The sequence below is a fragment of the Salmo salar genome, chromosome ssa17 (assembly GCF_905237065.1).
Source record: "Salmo salar chromosome ssa17, Ssal_v3.1, whole genome shotgun sequence".
NCBI classification, from domain to species: Eukaryota; Metazoa; Chordata; class Actinopteri; order Salmoniformes; family Salmonidae; genus Salmo; species Salmo salar.
Window position 1 is genome coordinate 9,739,496 of NC_059458.1, and position 18,638 is coordinate 9,758,133.

General features: G+C 44.4%; 1 protein-coding gene across 1 annotated transcript in view; it reads right to left on the reverse strand.

The window, feature by feature from the left end:
• Positions 1–18,638, reverse strand: part of LOC106575089 (alpha-1,6-mannosylglycoprotein 6-beta-N-acetylglucosaminyltransferase A) — a 141,286-nt gene that overhangs the window by 18,854 nt on the left and 103,794 nt on the right. The window contains exon 12 of the mRNA XM_014151270.2: positions 1,155–1,304. Coding sequence (XP_014006745.1) covers positions 1,155–1,304 — 150 coding nt within the window. The remainder of the gene's footprint in view (positions 1–1,154; positions 1,305–18,638) is intronic.

The following is an 18,638-nucleotide window of genomic DNA, read 5'->3' on the forward strand; positions in this document are numbered from 1 at the left end:
GATTGTTGTGTTGTGTTTGTGACTGTGTACATGCTGTTGATTGTTGTGTTGTGTTTGTGACTGTGTACATGCTGTTGATTGTTGTGTTGTTTTTGTGACTGTGTACATGCTGTTGATTGTTGTGTTGTGTTTGTGACTGTGTACATGCTGTTGATTGTTGTGTTGTGTTTGTGACTGTGTACATGCTGTTGATTGTTGTGTTGTGTTTGTGACTGTGTACATGCTGTTGATTGTTGTGTTTGTGACTGTGTACATGCTGTTGATTGTTGTGTTGTTTTTGTGACTGTGTACATGCTGTTGATTGTTGTGTTGTTTTTGTGACTGTGTACATGCTGTTGATTGTTGTGTTGTTTTTGTGACTGTGTACATGCTGTTGATTGTTGTGTTGTGTTTGTGACTGTGTACATGCTGTTGATTGTTGTGTTGTGTTTGTGACTGTGTACATGCTGTTGATTGTTGTGTTTGTGACTGTGTACATGCTGTTGATTGTTGTGTTTGTGACTGTGTACATGCTGTTGATTGTTTGTTGTTTTTGTGACTGTGTACATGCTGTTGATTGTTGTGTTGTGTTTGTGACTGTGTACATGCTGTTGATTGTTGTGTTTGTGACTGTGTACATGCTGTTGATTGTTGTGTTGTGTTTGTGACTGTGTACATGCTGTTGATTGTTGTGTTTGTGACTGTGTACATGCTGTTGATTGTTGTGTTGTGTTTGTGACTGTGTACATGCTGTTGATTGTTGTGTTTGTGACTGTGTACATGCTGTTGATTGTTGTGGTTTGTGACTGTGTACATGCTGTTGATTGTTGTGTTTGTGACTGTGTACATGCTGTTGATTGTTGTGTTTGTGACTGTGTACATGCTGTTGATTGTGTTGTGTTTGTGACTGTGTACATGCTGTTGACTGACAAACCAACTTCCCATTGGGGATTAATAAAGTATTTCTTCTATCTCATCAGGAACCAATGCTTTTTTATGAGCAATCCCGTCACTCCGTAGTAATGATTTGGTACCTATGCCCCTGAGTCCTACAGCGTAGCAAGTGTGGTTCCTCTCTTTAGGGCAGGATTCTTCAACTCTGGTGTGTGTGTGTGTGTGTGTGTGTGTGTGTGTGTGTGTGTGTGTGTGTGTGTGTGTGTGTGTGTTGCTCTCACCTTGGTCTCCCTGAGGAGGAACTGCAGATCCCGGCCGCTCAGGATGCCGTAGTTTCTCACGTAGCTGGGCAAGTGCACAGTGCTGGTACCGTGCACGGTGGCGTGCACCTCCGTGTAGGTGTGGATGATGTCTAGGTAGGTCTTCTTGTCCTGAAACACACAGTAAGAAAACCACCAGTCAGCGAGACCCTACTACTGTACATACTGTAGTCTACACTGTGTATTGTACACAGTACATAACCTGGCCTCACTATAGATCTCTATGTTGACATTCTCAAAACAGGGTTAAAGGAAACAAAGTACTACATTATTATTGTATCTGGGACCGCTGCCTCTAATCTGCAATGTACTCTTTTAAACGTTGATGACACATAGACAACATGAAAACAATATCTGGTAACACTTCAATGCTGACAGGTAATGCATTATGTTGTGGTTATAACGCATTGTAAGACTTGCATGGTCCCTTATAATGTCTTATTACCGTCTCCTTAAAATGATTTGGATTAAATAACAGCCATAACCTATTATAAAGACATCATAAAGGTTTGTTCCATGCTTATAACAATTAAAGAGTCCTCCTTCAAAGTGAAATCACAGGAAATTATGTCAGGCAAGGAGCTCATTGCTGATAAGAGATGGCTCCTCGCTGGAGTACACCGACTCAAAAACACTTCCGAGCAAAACAAACGGAGAGAGTGTACTGTTGGATCAACATGATCTCTCTCACAAAGGAAGATGAGCAGAGAGCTCTGTGTCCCAAATGGCACCCTATTCCCTATAAAGTGCATTCCTTTTGACTAGGGCGCTTAGGGCTTTGGTCAAAAGTAGCGCACTATGCAATAGAGAAAAAGGGGACGCAGAAATACGTTTCAGGGAGAATGATGGAAACTAGTATCCACTGAGAGATGAAAGATGACTCATGCCTTCATTTCATTCTCAAAACTGTAATCACGGATATTCTTTGGGTTGGTGGCAATATATAGTAAAGAAAATCCATAATATCAAATAAGAGATTGAGAAATCTTGATTATAATGCTTTAGGTAGGCCTAATGTTTGCAACAATTTCCTGAGCTGTCACACCTAAACGTTTGAATGGAGAACATTCCTAAACTAGGCTCGTACTCCTAAGATACATTTCCCACTGCTCATAGAAAGAAAAATGCAGTAGTGAAGGATAGGATTCAGGCGACAGCAGACAGCGGGAGGGGATAACCAGTTTGATCAAGCATCGATTGCGTCATCCTCCCCGACGAGCCCCTAATGACAGGCAGCGGCCGGGCTGCCGTTTAAACTGAAGCTAGGAACAAGAGACAGGAACAGCAGCTTTCCTCTCACCCGCGCACGTACATCCTTCCAAGCTGCTCCCAGGTGTGCTCAGGTAGTGGCAAACTACGCTGGCACCACTCATTATCAAGCCATTGCTGTCTGGAGAAAGGATTGAATGCAGGAGCATTCGACAGTGCCTTGGTGGTATCCATCTTTTAAGAGAATGGGTTCGCATACGTCCAGGTCACGGAAGTTAAAGAATGCGCTTTCTCTGTGACCTGGCTACAGCAACAACCATCTCTTCACTTTTAAAAACTAATAATAGTGATACAAACAACATTCTAACAGTCACACCTCTCCCCGAGGCTCCGACTCCTATAGAAATCAACCTGCCACCAAGGCAGCCATTTCTGCCTCAAAGCTAATTATTTCTAAGCAAAGCAGGCTGGTACAGAGAAGAGACCTTCTCAGATCCCAAAATTGAATACGCAAATTTCCAACCCGTCAGGATCCGATCATTTAAAAAAAATCTGTTTCGGATCTTAGTGGACCAGATCCACCAATACATATCAGAGTTGAGAGAGAATTCGATCCAAATTTGGTCTGATCTGTATCCGACCCACATGGAACCGAAACATAAAAAAATGCAGCTTTATTGCCCTGCAAGTCAGCAATTTTTTGGACTTGTCTGGCAGTGAACATGCATTTTTGGTTGCAGGCCTATCTAAAATAATTTATTTGTGGTGTCCAGCTTAGTATTTTCTTAGTATACCCTATAGTTGATTGAAACTAAAAAAGGTAGGTTTTAGCCTGTTTGACCAGCAAGCCTAAAATGAAAATAGGCCAAGGAAGGATGGAGTCTCCTGTATTCCCATTTCATTTCCAACCATTGCGATTTAAGAGAACATGTTGGCCTACTGTCCGGAGAGTTAATTAAACATTTATAATTGAAGAGAGAAGTTGTCCTGATATTTCTTATACCATGCCTTACACAATCAATAAATTGGCAGCCTTGTAACATAAGGCTATAATGTTTTCTGTCGATAGGCATAGGTTATCAGTGTACACATGCACACAACACGAGCTGATTAACTTGGGTCAAAATGTTTCTTTATTGAAGACGATCAGAAAGAATGTGTCGGTAACTCCACATTATAGTCAAATTTATTTTGAGCGAAAGCCCCGAAACTAGGGCATGCTGACAAATAGCTTATCACTCAAGTCAATTCATATTAGTCAGCAAACTCAAATTAAATAAAGAAAAGATAATTGCAAATATAGCCTACTAAATAGGCAAGCCCACATTTTTTAAAATATTTATCGCTCAGGTCTTAAGAATATGGGCAACCCTTTATATAGCCTATGGGGCAGCAGGTAGCCTTGTGGTTAGACCGTTGGGCCAGTAACCAAAAGGCTGTGTGATTAAGGCAACCCTTTCCCTATAGGCTATCACTCTTTCCCGCTGCGTCCTCCTCTTCATCTCCCACAACAGTAGCCTATTTAACCTGCAGTGGCTCGTTGTCATGGAGCGAAAATGCGGTTTTGACCAAAAAAAATGATATTTTGACACGTTTAGTTTAATGAAAGGGAACCCACTGAGAATCATTTAAGATAATAAAACGTAAATGTATGACATTTGCATTTGTTGTTTAGGGACTGTATTTCACATATTTTTACACAGGGATCTGAGGTTTAACTACAACATTCTGGATCCCGGTCGGATCAAGGGTAATCGGGTTCGGGTAGATCCATGAAGACCTCTAGCACAGAGTAGTAGCTATGTCTCCAGCGCACACAGCATCCTTTGACCTTCTAAGTCCAATACAAACCAATATTCTAAACAACATTCTAACTACCATGCAAATCAATATCTTAGACAACATTCCTGAAAAAATTCTAACTTCTATGAAAATCCATATTCTAAACATTCCAAAAACAAATACAAATCAACCTGCCTACAAGCTAATTCTTTCTAAGCAAAGCAGGCTGACACAGTATGTCTCCAGCGCACACAGTATCCTTTGTTAGCTTTAGGAACAGGAAGGAGAACAGTGGAGTGACTACAGTACATCAGGCTCTCCTTTGAGTGTGTCTTACACAGGCCAGTCGCCTGGCCCCTAGGGATGCCCTATCAGATGCCTCCTGGCAGCCTGTTGTAACAGGAGCCTTAGAGGACCTAGTCCCAAATGGCACCCTATTCCCTATATAGTGCACTACTTTTGACCATAGTCCAATAGGCCCTGGTCAACAGTAGTGCACTATAAAGGGTGCCCTTTGGGACTCGGCCTTAGAGAGATCAGAGATCCAGGCAGGGTGGAGGTAGTGTGGAGGTGGCCACTTGTAATTAGATGGTGAAATGTCTACTCTCTAATATGTGTATCCCAGAGAGCTGGGGGCTGAATAGGTGTGTGGGTAGAGGGTTAGAGGAAGGTTACGGTGGAAGAGTGAAGAGAAGGAGTGGATTGTGTACACACACACACGTGCATATGTACATACACACACACAAACTAAACCACGATGTGGCCCTGAGAATGGCAAAAGTATGGAAATTAGACCGATTAATCGGAATGGCCGATTAATTAGGGCCGATTTCAAGTTTTCATAACAATCGGAAATCGGTATTTTTGGACGCCGATTTGGCCGATTTAAAAAAAAAAAAAATGTATTATTATTTTTATTTTTTTTTACCTTTATTTAACTAGGCAAGTCAGTTAAGAACACATTCTTATTTTCAATGACGGCCTAGGAACAGTGGGTTAACTGCCTTGTTCAGGGGCAGAACAACAGATTTTTACCTTGTCAGCTCAGGGATTAAATCTTGCAACTTTACGGTTAACTAGTCCAACGCTCTAACCACCTGCTTTACATTGCACTCCACGAGGTTACGCGAATGCAGTAAGAAGCCAAGGTAAGTTGCTAGCTAGCATTAAACTTATCTTATAAAAAACAATCAATCAATCATATTCACTAGTTAACTACACATGGTTGATGATATTACTAGTTTATCTAGCCTGTCCTGCGTTGCATATAATCGCTTAGGTACACGTTGCTCCAACCATAAACATCAATGCCTTTCTTAAAATCAATACACAAGCATATATTTTTAAACCTGCATATTTAGTTAATATTGCCTGCTAACATGAATTTCTTTTAACTAGGGAAAATGTGTCACTTCTCTTGCAAACAGAGTCAGGGTATATGCAGCAGTTTGGGCCGCCTGGCTCGTTGCGAACTGTGAAGACTATTTCTTCCTAACAAAGACAGCCGACTTCGCCAAACGGGGATGATTTAACAAAAGCGCATTTGCAAAAAAAGCACAATCGTTGCACGACTGTACCTAACCATAAACATCAATGCCTTTCTTAAAATCAATACACAGAAGTATATATTTTTAAACCTGCATATTTAGCCAAAGGAAATCCAGGTTAGCAGGCAATATTAACCAGGTGAAATTGTGTCATTTTGCGTTCATTGCACGCAGTCAGGGTATATGCAACACTTTGGGTAATTTGTCAGAATTTTACGTAATTATGACGACATAACACTGAGGTTTGTGCAATGTAACAGGAATAACGTTTGTTTTCTAGATGATAGTTTCCGGATTCAACCATATTAATGACCTAAGGCTCGTATTTCTGTGTGTTATTATATTATAATTAAGTCTATGATTTGATAGAGCAGTCTGACTGAGCGATGGTAGGCACCAGCAGGCTCGTAAGCATTCATTCAAAATAGCCCTTTCGTGCGTTTTGCCAGCAGCCCTTCGTAATGCATTGCGCTGTTTATGACTTCAAGCCTATCAACTCCCAAGATGAGGTTGGTGTAACCGATGTGAAATGGCTAGCTAGTTAGCGGGGTACGCGCTAATAGCGTTTCAAACGTCACTCGCTCTGAGACTTAGAGTAGTTGTTCCCCTTGCTCTACATGGGTAACGCTGCTTCGAGGGTGGCTGTTGTCGATGTGTTCCTGGTTCGAGCCCAGGTAGGAGCGAGGAGAGGGACAGAAGCTATAATGTTACACTGGAAATACTAAAGTGCCTATGAGAACATCCAATAGTCAAAGGTATATGAAATACAAATCGTATAGAGAAATAGTCCTATAATTCCTATAATAACTACAACCTAAAATATCTTACCTGGGAATATTGAAGACTCATGTTAAAAGGAACCACCAGCTTTCATATGTTCTCATGTTCTGAGCAAGGAACTTAAATGTTAGCTTTTTTACATGGCACATATTGCACTTTTACTTTCTTCTCCAACACTTTGTTTTTGCATTATTTAAATCAAATTGAACATGTTTCATTATTTATTTGAGGCTAAATTGATTTTATTGATGTATTTTATTAAGTTAAAATAAGTGTTCATTCAGTATTGTTGTAATTGTCATTATTACAAATAAATACATTTAAAAAATGGCCGATTAATCGGCAGCGACTTTTTTGGCCCTCCAATAATCGGTATCGGCATTGAAAAATCGTAATCGGTCGACCTCTAATGGAAATGGTGGTGATGATATATGATTACAACAGTGAATCCCACAAAGTTACTGCAGTGCAGACTGATTGTTCATTGTCAGTGCCATGCCTATGAGGGTAAGGTGAGGGAGGTTTAGGCCAGTAGTATGGCTACAGGCTAGGGCTCTGATGTTTGAGTCTAGCCTAAGCTGTCACAGAGAGAGGGTACAGTAATATTCCCCACCGCACCAGACTGCAGCCCCGACTGTCACATCAGACAGTCGCAGAGCTGTTCCCCTGCGGCCTGCAGCTCAGTCTGGCTCCAACGGGGAGGGACAGTGACAAAGACCCACAGTAACACTGATGGCACCTGATGGGGGCTGCAGTGTGTGTGTGTGTGTGAGACCTGGTTTCAAATACTATTTTGGGTATTTCAATTATTTTCAAAGACATTTCGAAGTAAGTATTTGGATATTTTTGTATTTGAAGGAATGTATTTCGAAATACACTTTGAAAGTATTGGTATGTATTGGTCTGTGCATTTTTAAATACAAATATCTAAATACTCCATGGATTTGAACAAGTATTTCAAAATAGTTTTAAATAGTTGGCTATTTATAGGAAATCATCCAAAAATACTTTCAAATACTTAGGACACGTTTGAAAAATACTCAAATACACAGAAAATAAGTATTTCAAATACACATGTATTTGAACCAGGGGCGGAACTTTCACTAGGGACAAAGGGGTCATGTCCACAATTGGTTCTTACCATCCAATTTCAACCTGATTTCAGCCCAGGTCTTCTGTGTATGTCTGTGTGTGGGGACTGGATTGCTTTATAGCAACACTATAGCTTTCACTCGCTTAACTGGTTTATTAATGACTGGGGCGGGGTGACTCATACCTTCTGTGTTGTTTTTCTGAGAACTCCGATCAGTTAAAACATGTAAAGTGTTGGTTGAAGATGGTCATCACAAAAAAGGCATAAGCTATGTATACGTCAAGATATCATACAGGTAGGCCTATTTTCTCAAGATGGTTACAGTTTTTGATACGGTTTTGGATTAATTAATTTTAGGGTTAATTAATCTTAATTTTTGATTAGCTTAACTATTTTCTTCCAACAATGTGTGTTATAAATGTGTGTGCATGCTTTCTAGTTGGTCTTGATCTATAGTCTTGGATGGATTCAGTTATCATGTTCTGTGAATGATGTACACAAAATACTCAATACTGTCAAAGTGGAAGAAAAAAGAAAAAGAAAATGAAAAATAAAACACTATATCTTGATAAAATAAGTATTTACACCCTTGAGTCAATACATGTTAGAAACACCTTTGGAGTCTTTTGGGGTAAGTCTCTAAGAGTGTGGATTGTGCAATATTTGCCCATCATTTTTTATCAAAATTCTTCAAGCTCTGTCAAGTTGGTTGTCTTGATATAGATTTTCAAGCAGATTTAAGTCAAAACTGTAAATCGGCCACTCAGGATCATTCACTAGAAAAAGCTAGAAAAGCAAAGGAGGGGAGGAAATGAAAGGGAGATATCATAGGAGGAAAGGGATCTAGGAAAGAAAATTAGGAAAGGGATCTAAGAAAGGAGGAAATAAAGCTAGAAATGGAGGAAAGGAGAGTCATCTGCTTAGACTGAGGCTGTCCTAATATGGACACTATAGCCACATTCGTGGATTGTACATCATAAAACCAGTGGAAAAGAGAGTCTGAAAATTCTGTAAACAACAAATACAAAATCCACAAGCAAATTTGTATGCGCAAATGCACATTCCACAGTTGTAAATTGTCTTGCTGAAAGCAGACTGAACTTGGGTTTCCTCTAGGAGTTTTAGCCTGTGCTTAGCTCCATTCCATTTATTTTTTATCCTGAAAAACTCTCCAGCCCTTAATCATTACAAGCATACCCACGACATGATGCAGCCACCACTATGCTTGAAAATACAGAGAGTGGTACTCAGTAATGTGCTGAATTGGATTTTCCCCAAACATAACACTTTGTATTCAGAACAAAAAGTGAATTGCTTTGCCACATTTTTTTGCAGATTTACTTTCGTGCCTTGTTGCAAACAGGATGCATGTTTTGGAATATTTGTATTCTGTACAGGCTTCCTTCCTTTACTATGTCAATTAGGTTACTATTGTGGAGTAACTACAATGTTGTTGATCCACCCTCAGTTTTCTCCTATCACAGCCATTAACCTGTTGGGGATAGGGGGCAGTATTTGCACGGCCGGATAAAAAAACGTACCCGATTTAATCTGGTTATTACTACTGCCCAGAAACTAGAATATGCATATAATTATTGGCTTTGGATAGAAAATACCCTAAAGTTTCTAAAACTGTTTGAATGGTGTCTGTGAGTATAACAGAACTCATATGGCAGGCAAAAACCTGAGAAGATTCCTTACAGGAAGTGGCCTGTGTGACCATTTCTTGGGCTTCTACACTCTCTTTATTGAAAACTGAGGATCTCTGCTGTAACGTGACACTTCCTACGGCTCCCATAGGCTCTCAGAAGGCGGCAAACCGGTGAATGATGTCTTTGGAGCCCCTGGCTGAAAAACATTACCGCATTTGGATAGTGGTCGATCAGAGGACAATGAGACTGAGGCGCGTGCACGAGGCGACACCATGTTTTTATTTTCCCTGTCTTTGAACGTAAACAGGGTTTCCCGGTCGGAATATTATCGCTTTTTTACGAGAAAAAATGAATATACTGGTACTGTATATTTACCAAATTAAGAGTCTAATCTCACTCCATAAAAGGTTCTTAAAGAACATTATTCCAGTTCAGTGTGTTCCTGGAATGAGGACACGCTGGTTTATTATAAGTAACTCATACCTTCTGTGTTGTTCAGAGAAATCCTGTGTATGTATCTGTTTGTGTGAAAGTGTGTGTGCGCTAGTGTGCAAACGAGTGTGTGTGTGTGTGTGCGCGTGCACTTGTGTGCCTCCCACCTGTAAATGTAAACTGAGGGACACTGACCCGAGGACCAAGATAATGAAGACAACACGATGTCAGGCTAACTTTGAGGAGGAAGCTGATTCATTGCCTTCCTTAGCCTTTATGGGGAGTAGTATTAGGGAATAATCAAACCAGGACATTGGTTTGAGGGCAGATTGAAAAACTTCTCCTCTCTCATTTCGATAATTACATTGTAAATCACCTGGAAAAGCATGTGTGTGTGTGTGAATGTGTATGTGTTCTGGGGTTGGGTTAAATGCGGAAGACACATTTCAGTTGAATGAATTCAGTACAACTGACTAGATATCCCTCTTTCCTTTTTGGTGTTTTGTATTGTTTGACAAGACGGTTAGCCCATTGAGCTAAACCTACGAGGCCCTAGCGTTATGCAGGGCTCACCAGCACATATTGGGATACTGGGGTAGATTATTCAGGCAGTGGAGAGAACCTACCAAGTGTGAATACAACCCATGTACTCTCACAGGGCCAATATGACCTTACGCTAAATCATTTGTAATGGGTTATGAGCTTCACCGAATCCAATTAAAAGAGAACAGCAGAGACACAGGAGAGGAGCACTTCTTTGGTTTATAGTTAATCCATGAGTTGCTCTTCGATCATGGGATGAAATACTATAGAACAAAAAGAAGTTGATGCTGGATAGTAAACAATGTAAAATATTTTATTACTTCTGGGAGTTTTTTTTGCACAAAGGCATTGTTCACTATCCAGCATCAACTTATTTCTGTTCTATAAAATAGAACAGCATTCAGTGGTAGAGAATCACAGCCCTTGGAATCTCCAGATTTTGTATCTTGGTACATTTGTAAGTTTGTTCCTGATTCATGAGTCATGTGTTTTTTTATTTTTTTATCTAACCTTTATTTAACTAGGCAAGTCGGTTAAGAACAAATTCATATGAGTGGGTTTTTCTGTACAGCTGGGTGAATATGTGTGGGTTTGTTTGTAAGCCTGTGTTAGTTGTACGTGTGCTCACGCTAGTAGTTGTACGCCCTAGTGTGTCTGTGTGTGTGAGTGGCTCAGTGAGAAAAATGTGTCAGTGTTATTACATTGATGAATCTTTGTGCACTGGAGGGACTGTGGGCGCTGTCTGTCAGCCAGCATTAACATTTCAAACACCAGTGGCCACCTCCCCTGATCTAAGGCCAGGGAGACCGGAGTTTCTATTTTATATCTCTCCCTCCCTCTCTAACTTTCTCTCTCCATCAACATGTTCACACCCTCCCTCCATCTCTCCTTCTCTTCCTCCCTACCTCTCCATCTTTCTCTCTTCCTCTTTTTCTCACCCACCCTCTCTCTCTCTGTCTATATTCTCATCTCACTTTCTATACTGAACAAAAACATAAAACGCAACATGTTAAGTGTTGGTCCCATGTTTCATGAGCTGAAATAAAATATCCCAGAAATGTTCTATACGCACAAAAAGCTTATTTCGCTAAAATTTTGTGCACAAATTTGTTTCAACCCTGTTAATGAGCATTTCTCATTTGCCAATGTAATCCATCCATCTGACAGGTGTAGCATGGGGAGCGTGAAATTAGCATGATAACTGCAGGAATGTCCACCAGAGCTATTGCCAGATAATTTAACGTTCATTTCTCTACCATAAGCCACCTCCAACGTAATTTTAAAGAATTTGGCAGTAAACCCAACCGGACTAAAAACCGCTGACCATGTCAGCCTAGGACCGCCAAATCCGTCTTCTTCACCTGTGGGATCATCTGAGACCAGGCACCAGGACAACTGATGAAACTGAGGAGTATTTCTGTCTGTAGAAAGCCATTTTGTGGGGAAAAACTGGGTCCGTCTCCCTAGTGTGTTGGCCTATGCCTTCCCAGGCCCACCCATGGCTGCGCCCATGCCCAGTCCTGTGAAATCCATAGATTAGGGGCTAATGAATTTATTTCAATTTACATTTCCTTACGTATATGAACTGTAACTCAGTAAAATCGTGAAATTGTTGCATGTTGCGTTTATATTTTTGTTCAGAATATACGGTTTGCACTCTCTCGTGTATTCAATTACTCACACAGCCTCAACCTCAACCACCTAAGCTCACAACAACAAGACTCAAACAACTGCCGTTTCAGAGTGCGCAGAGCTGCAGCCAACAGTTACCCTTCATTCTGCCTCGGTGAGTGCGCTCGGCTCGAGCCAGTTGCCATGGTAGCGGCTCCTTGAGAGGCCTGCTTTTTGGCTGCTCGATTATCACCTTCCCTCTCCCACTTCAAACATGTCTGACTGTTCGAGACGTAGGCGACCTGGTAGATTAAACCAGTTTTCACTGCAGCTCTTGGTGGTGTTGTTTAGGGCTATTAACCTGAGGGTTGCTGCTTCGTATTCCATGGCTGACTGGGACAATGTAAAGGGAGTGAGCCAGCAGCCTAAGGCATCAGTATCCCATGTGCTACCTACTGCCGTTGTGCACTTCAGGAGTAAGATATTTAACTGATCATGCCAGAGAATCCGGTGTTTGGGAGGATATATTGGCACGAGTGTTGTTAGGCCCAAGATAAAGTCGAGGGCCGGCAAACCGTGCCAATATATTCTAAACAAATTAATTAGAAATGAAAAGCTCTCCTGAGTGTACAAGTATTCAACCCCTTTGTAATGGCAAGCCTAAATAAGTTCAGGAGTAAAGATTTGCTTAACAAGTCACATAATAAGTTGCATGGACTCACTGTGTGCAATAATAGTGTTTAACATGATTTTTGAATGACTACCTCATCTCTGTAGCCCACACATACAGATAATTGTAAGGTCCCTCAGTCGAGCAGTGAATTTCAAACACAGATTCAACCACAAAGACCAGGGAGGTTTTACAATGCCTCACAAAGAGCACCCGTTGGTAGATGGTTAAAAATAAAAAAAAGCAGACATTGAATATCCCTTTCAGCATGGTGAAGTTAATAATCACACTTTGGATGGGCTCTGTTCTAGGCCCTCTCCTATTCTCGCTATACACCAAGTCACTTGGCTCTGTCATATCCTCACATGGTCTCTCCTATCATTGCTATGCAGACGACACACAATTAATCTTCTCCTTTCCCCCTTCTGATAACCAGGCGGCGAATCGCATCTCTGCATGTCTGTCAGACATATCAGTGTGGATGACGGATCACCAGCTCAAGCTGAACCTCGGCAAGACGGAGCTGCTCTTCCTCCCGGGGAAGGACTGCCCGTTCCATGATCTCGCCATCACGGTTGACAACTCCCTTGTGTCCTCCTCCCAGAGTGCTAAGAACCTTGGCGTGATCCTGGACAACACCCTGTCGTTCTCCACTAACATCAAGGCGGTGACCCGATCCTGTAGGTTCATGCTCCACAACATTCGCAGAGTACGACCCTGCCTCACACAGGAAGCGGCGCAGGTCCTAATCCAGGCACTTGTCATCTCCCGTCTGGATTACTGCAACTCGCTGTTGGCTGGGCTCCCTGCCTGTGCCATTAAACCCCTACAACTCATCCAGAACGCCGCAGCCCGTCTGGTGTTCAACCTTCCCAAGTTCTCTCACGTCACCCCGCTCCTCCGCTCTCTCCACTGGCTTCCAGTTGAAGCTCGCATCCGCTACAAGACCATGGTGATTGCCTACGGAGCTGTGAAGGGAACGGCACCTCCATACCTTCAGGCTCTGATCAGGCCCTACACCCAAACAAGGGCACTGCGTTCATCCACCACTGGCCTGCTGGCCCCCCTACCTCTGAGGAAGCACAGTTCCCGCTCAGCCCAGTCAAAACTGTTCGCTGCTCTGGCACCCCAATGGTGGAACAAGCTCCCTCACGAGGCCAGGACAGCGGAGTCAATCACCACCTTCCGGAGACACCTGAAACCCCACCTCTTTAAGGAATACCTAGGATAGGATAAAGTAATCCTTCTAACCCCCCCCCCTTAAAATATTTAGATGCACTATTGTAAAGTGGTTGTTCCACTGGATATCATAAAGTGAATGCACCATTTTGTAAGTCGCTCTGGATAAGAGCGTCTGCTAAATGACTTAAATGTAAATGTAATGTAAATGGATGGTGTATCAATACACCGAGTCACTACAAATATACAGGTGTCCTTCCTAACTCAGTTCCCGGAGAGGATTTCACAACGAGGCCAATGGTTTAATGGCTGTGATATGAGAAAACTGAGGATGGATCAACATCATTGTAGCTACTACACAATACTAACCGAACTGAGTGAAAAATTATTTGTACAGAATACAAATATATCAAAACATGGATCCTGTTGGCAACAAGGCACTAAAGTAATACTGCAAAGAATGTGCCAAAGCAACTCACTTTTTGTCCTGAATAAAAAGTGTTATGTTTGGTGCAAATCCAATACAACACATTACTCAGTACCACTCTCTATATTTTCAAGCATAGTGGTGGCTGCATCATGTTAGGGGCATGCTTGTAATTGTTAAGGACTGGGTGGGGAGTTTTTCAGGATAAAAAAGAAACGGAATGGACCTAAGCATAGGCAAAATCCTAGAGGAAAACCTAGACCAGTCTGCTTTCCAGCAGACACTAGGAGATGAATTCACCATTCAGCAGGACCATTTCATTTTTTTGACCTACTGACATTTCTTTGTATATATATCCATACAAACTTGGCTGATTTGTGGTTTCATGAAACGGTTTGTCATGTCCTTACACGTTAATTCTCAATGGGACAGTGGAGATTGAATTTCAATATTGAAACCATGTTGCAAAGGTAAGAGACGGGCAGCAAGGTATTTACAAATCTCCCCTGTTGAAAAACAAAGAAAGGGGAGATGATGTCTAGATGGGTTTTTTTTACAGTGGAGACCAAGTTTATAAATTCCCTGGTTGGGCTGATGAGACAGTGGATCGCTGCCTGGTTGGGCTGATGAGACAGTGGATCGCTGCCTGGTTGGGCTGATGAGACAGTGGATCGCTGCCTGGTTGGGCTGATGAGACAGTGGATCGCTGCCTGGTTGGGCTGATGAGACAGTGGATCGCTGCCTGGTTGGGCTGATGAGACAGTGGATCGCTGCCTGGTTGGGTTGATGAGACAGTGGATCGCTGCCTGGTTGGGTTGATGAGACAGTGGATCGCTGCCTGGTTGGGCTGATGAGACAGTGGATCGCTGCCTGGTTGGGCTGATGAGACAGTGGATCGCTGCCTGGTTGGGCTGATGAGACAGTGGATCGCTGCCTGGTTGGGCTGATGAGACACAGTGGATTGCTGCCTGGTTGGGTTGATGAGACACAGTGGATTGCTGCCTGGTTGGGCTGATGAGACAGTGGATTGCTGCCTGGTTGGGCTGATGAGACAGTGGATTGCTGCCTGGTTGGGTTGATGAGACAGTGGATTGCTGCCTGTTTGGGCTGATGAGACAGTGGATTGCTGCCTGTTTGGGCTGATGAGACAGTGGATTGCTGCCTGGTTGGGTTGATGAGACAGTGGATTGCTGCCTGGATGGGCTGATGAGACACAGTGGATTGCTGCCTGGTTGGGTTGATGAGACAGTGGATTGCTGCCTGGTTGGGTTGATGAGACAGTGGATTGCTGCCTGGTTGGGCTGATGAGACACAGTGGATTGCTGCCTGGTTGGGCTGATGAGACAGTGGATTGCTGCCTGGTTGCGCTGATTATAGACAGTGGATTGCTGCCTGGTTGCGCTGATTATAGACAGTGGATTGCTGCCTGGTTGCGCTGATAATAGACAGTGGATTGCTGCCTGGTTGGGCTGATGAGACAGTGGATTGCTGCCTGGTTGGGCTGATGAGACAGTGGATTGCTGCCTGGTTGGGTTGATGAGACAGTGGATTGCTGCCTGGTTGGGCTGATGAGACAGTGGATTGCTGCCTGGTTGGGCTGATGAGACAGTGGATTGCTGCCTGGTTGGGCTGATGAGACAGTGGATTGCTGCCTGGTTGGGCTGATGAGACAGTGGATTGCTGCCTGGTTGGGCTGATGAGACAGTGGATTGCTGCCTGGTTGGGCTGATGAGACAGTGGATTGCTGCCTGGTTGGGCTGATGAGACAGTGGATTGCTGCCTGGTTGGGTTGATGAGACAGTGGATTGCTGCCTGGTTGGGTTGATGAGACAGTGGATTGCTGCCTGGTTGGGCTGATGAGACAGTGGATTGCTGCCTGGTTGGGCTGATGAGACAGTGGATTGCTGCCTGGTTGGGCTGATGAGACAGTGGATTGCTGCCTGGTTGGGCTGATGAGACAGTGGATTGCTGCCTGGTTGGGCTGATGAGACAGTGGATTGCTGCCTGGTTGGGCTGATGAGACAGTGGATTGCTGCCTGGTTGGGCTGATTATAGACAGTGGATTGCTGCCTGGTTGGGCTGATTATAGACAGTGGTTTGCTGCCTGGTTGGGCTGATTATAGACAGTGGATTGCTGCCTGGTTGGGCTGATGAGACAGTGGATTGCTGCCTGGTTGGGCTGATGAGACAGTGGATTGCTGCCTGGTTGGGCTGATGAGACAGTGGATTGCTGCCTGGTTGGGCTGATGAGACAGTGGATTGCTGCCTGGTTGGGCAGATGAGACAGTGGATTGCTGCCTGGTTGGGCTGATGAGACAGTGGATTGCTGCCTGGTTGGGTTGATGAGACAGTGGATTGCTGCCTGTTTGGGCTGATGAGATAGTGGATTGCTGCCTGGTTGGGTTGATGAGACAGTGGATTGCTGCCTGGATGGGTTGATGAGACAGTGGATTGCTGCCTGGATGGGCTGATGAGACACAGTGGATTGCTGCCTGGTTGGGCTGATTATAGACAGTGGATTGCTGCCTGGTTGGGCTGATGAGACAGTGGATTGCTGCCTGGTTGGGCTGATGAGACAGTGGATTGCTGCCTGGTTGGGCTGATGAGACAGTGGATTGCTGCCTGGTTGGGCTGATGAGACAGTGGATTGCTGCCTGGTTGGGTTGATGAGACAGTGGATTGCTGCCTGGTTGGGCTGATGAGACAGTGGATTGCTGCCTGGTTGGGCTGATGAGACAGTGGATTGCTGCCTGGTTGGGTTGATGAGACAGTGGATTGCTGCCTGGTTGGGCTGATTATAGACAGTGGATTGCTGCCTGGTTGGGCTGATGAGACAGTGGATTGCTGCCTGGTTGGGCTGATGAGACAGTGGATTGCTGCCTGGTTGGGCAGATGAGACAGTGGATTGCTGCCTGGTTGGGCTGATGAGACAGTGGATTGCTGCCTGGTTGGGTTGATGAGACAGTGGATTGCTGCCTGTTTGGGCTGATGAGACAGTGGATTGCTGCCTGGTTGGGTTGATGAGACAGTGGATTGCTGCCTGGATGGGCTGATGAGACACAGTGGATTGCTGCCTGGTTGGGCTGATGAGACAGTGGATTGCTGCCTGGTTGGGCTGATGAGACAGTGGATTGCTGCCTGGTTGGGCTGATGAGACAGTGGATTGCTGCCTGGTTGGGCTGATTATAGACAGTGGATTGCTGCCTGGTTGGGCTGATGAGACAGTGGATTGCTGCCTGGTTGGGCTGATGAGACAGTGGATTGCTGCCTGGTTGGGTTGATGAGACAGTGGATTGCTGCCTGGTTGGGCTGATGAGACAGTGGATTGCTGCCTGGTTGGGCTGATGAGACAGTGGATTGCTGCCTGGTTGGGCTGATGAGACAGTGGATTGCTGCCTGGTTGGGCTGATTATAGACAGTGGATTGCTGCCTGGTTGGGCTGATGAGACAGTGGATTGCTGCCTGGTTGGGCTGATGAGACAGTGGATTGCTGCCTGGTTGGGCTGATTATAGACAGTGGATTGCTGCCTGGTTGGGCTGATTATAGACAGTGGATTGCTGCCTGGTTGGGCTGATTATAGACAGTGGATTGCTGCCTGGTTGGGCTGATTATAGACAGTGGATTGCCTGCTGATCGTGGTTGCTGCCTGGTTGGGCTGATTATAGACAGTGGATTGCTGCCTGGTTGGGCTGATGAGACAGTGGATTGCTGCCTGGTTGGGCTGATGAGACAGTGGATTGCTGCCTGGTTGGGCTGATGAGACAGTGGATTGCTGCCTGGTTGGGCTGATGAGACAGTGGATTGCTGCCTGGTTGGGCTGATGAGACAGTGGATTGCTGCCTGGTTGGGCTGATGAGACAGTGGATTGCTGCCTGGTTGGGCTGATGAGACAGTGGATTGCTGCCTGGTTGGGCTGATGAGACAGTGGATTGCTGCCTGGTTGGGTTGATGAGACAGTGGATTGCTGCCTGGTTGGGCTGATGAGACACAGTGGATTGCTGCCTGGTTGGGCTGATGAGACAGTGGATTGCTGCCTGGTTGGGCTGATTATAGACAGTGGATTGCTGCCTGGTTGGGCTGATTATAGACAGTGGATTGCTGCCTGGTTGGGCTGATAATAGACAGTGGATTGCTGCCTGGTTGGGCTGATGAGACAGTGGATTGCTGCCTGGTTGGGCTGATGAGACAGTGGATTGCTGCCTGGTTGGGCTGATGAGACAGTGGATTGCTGCCTGGTTGGGCTGATGAGACAGTGGATTGCTGCCTGGTTGGGCTGATGAGACAGTGGATTGCTGCCTGGTTGGGCTGATGAGACAGTGGATTGCTGCCTGGTTGGGCTGATGAGACAGTGGATTGCTGCCTGGTTGGGCTGATGAGACAGTGGATTGCTGCCTGGTTGGGCTGATGAGACAGTGGATTGCTGCCTGGTTGGGCTGATGAGACAGTGGATTGCTGCCTGGTTGGGCTGATGAGACAGTGGATTGCTGCCTGGTTGGGCTGATGAGACAGTGGATTGCTG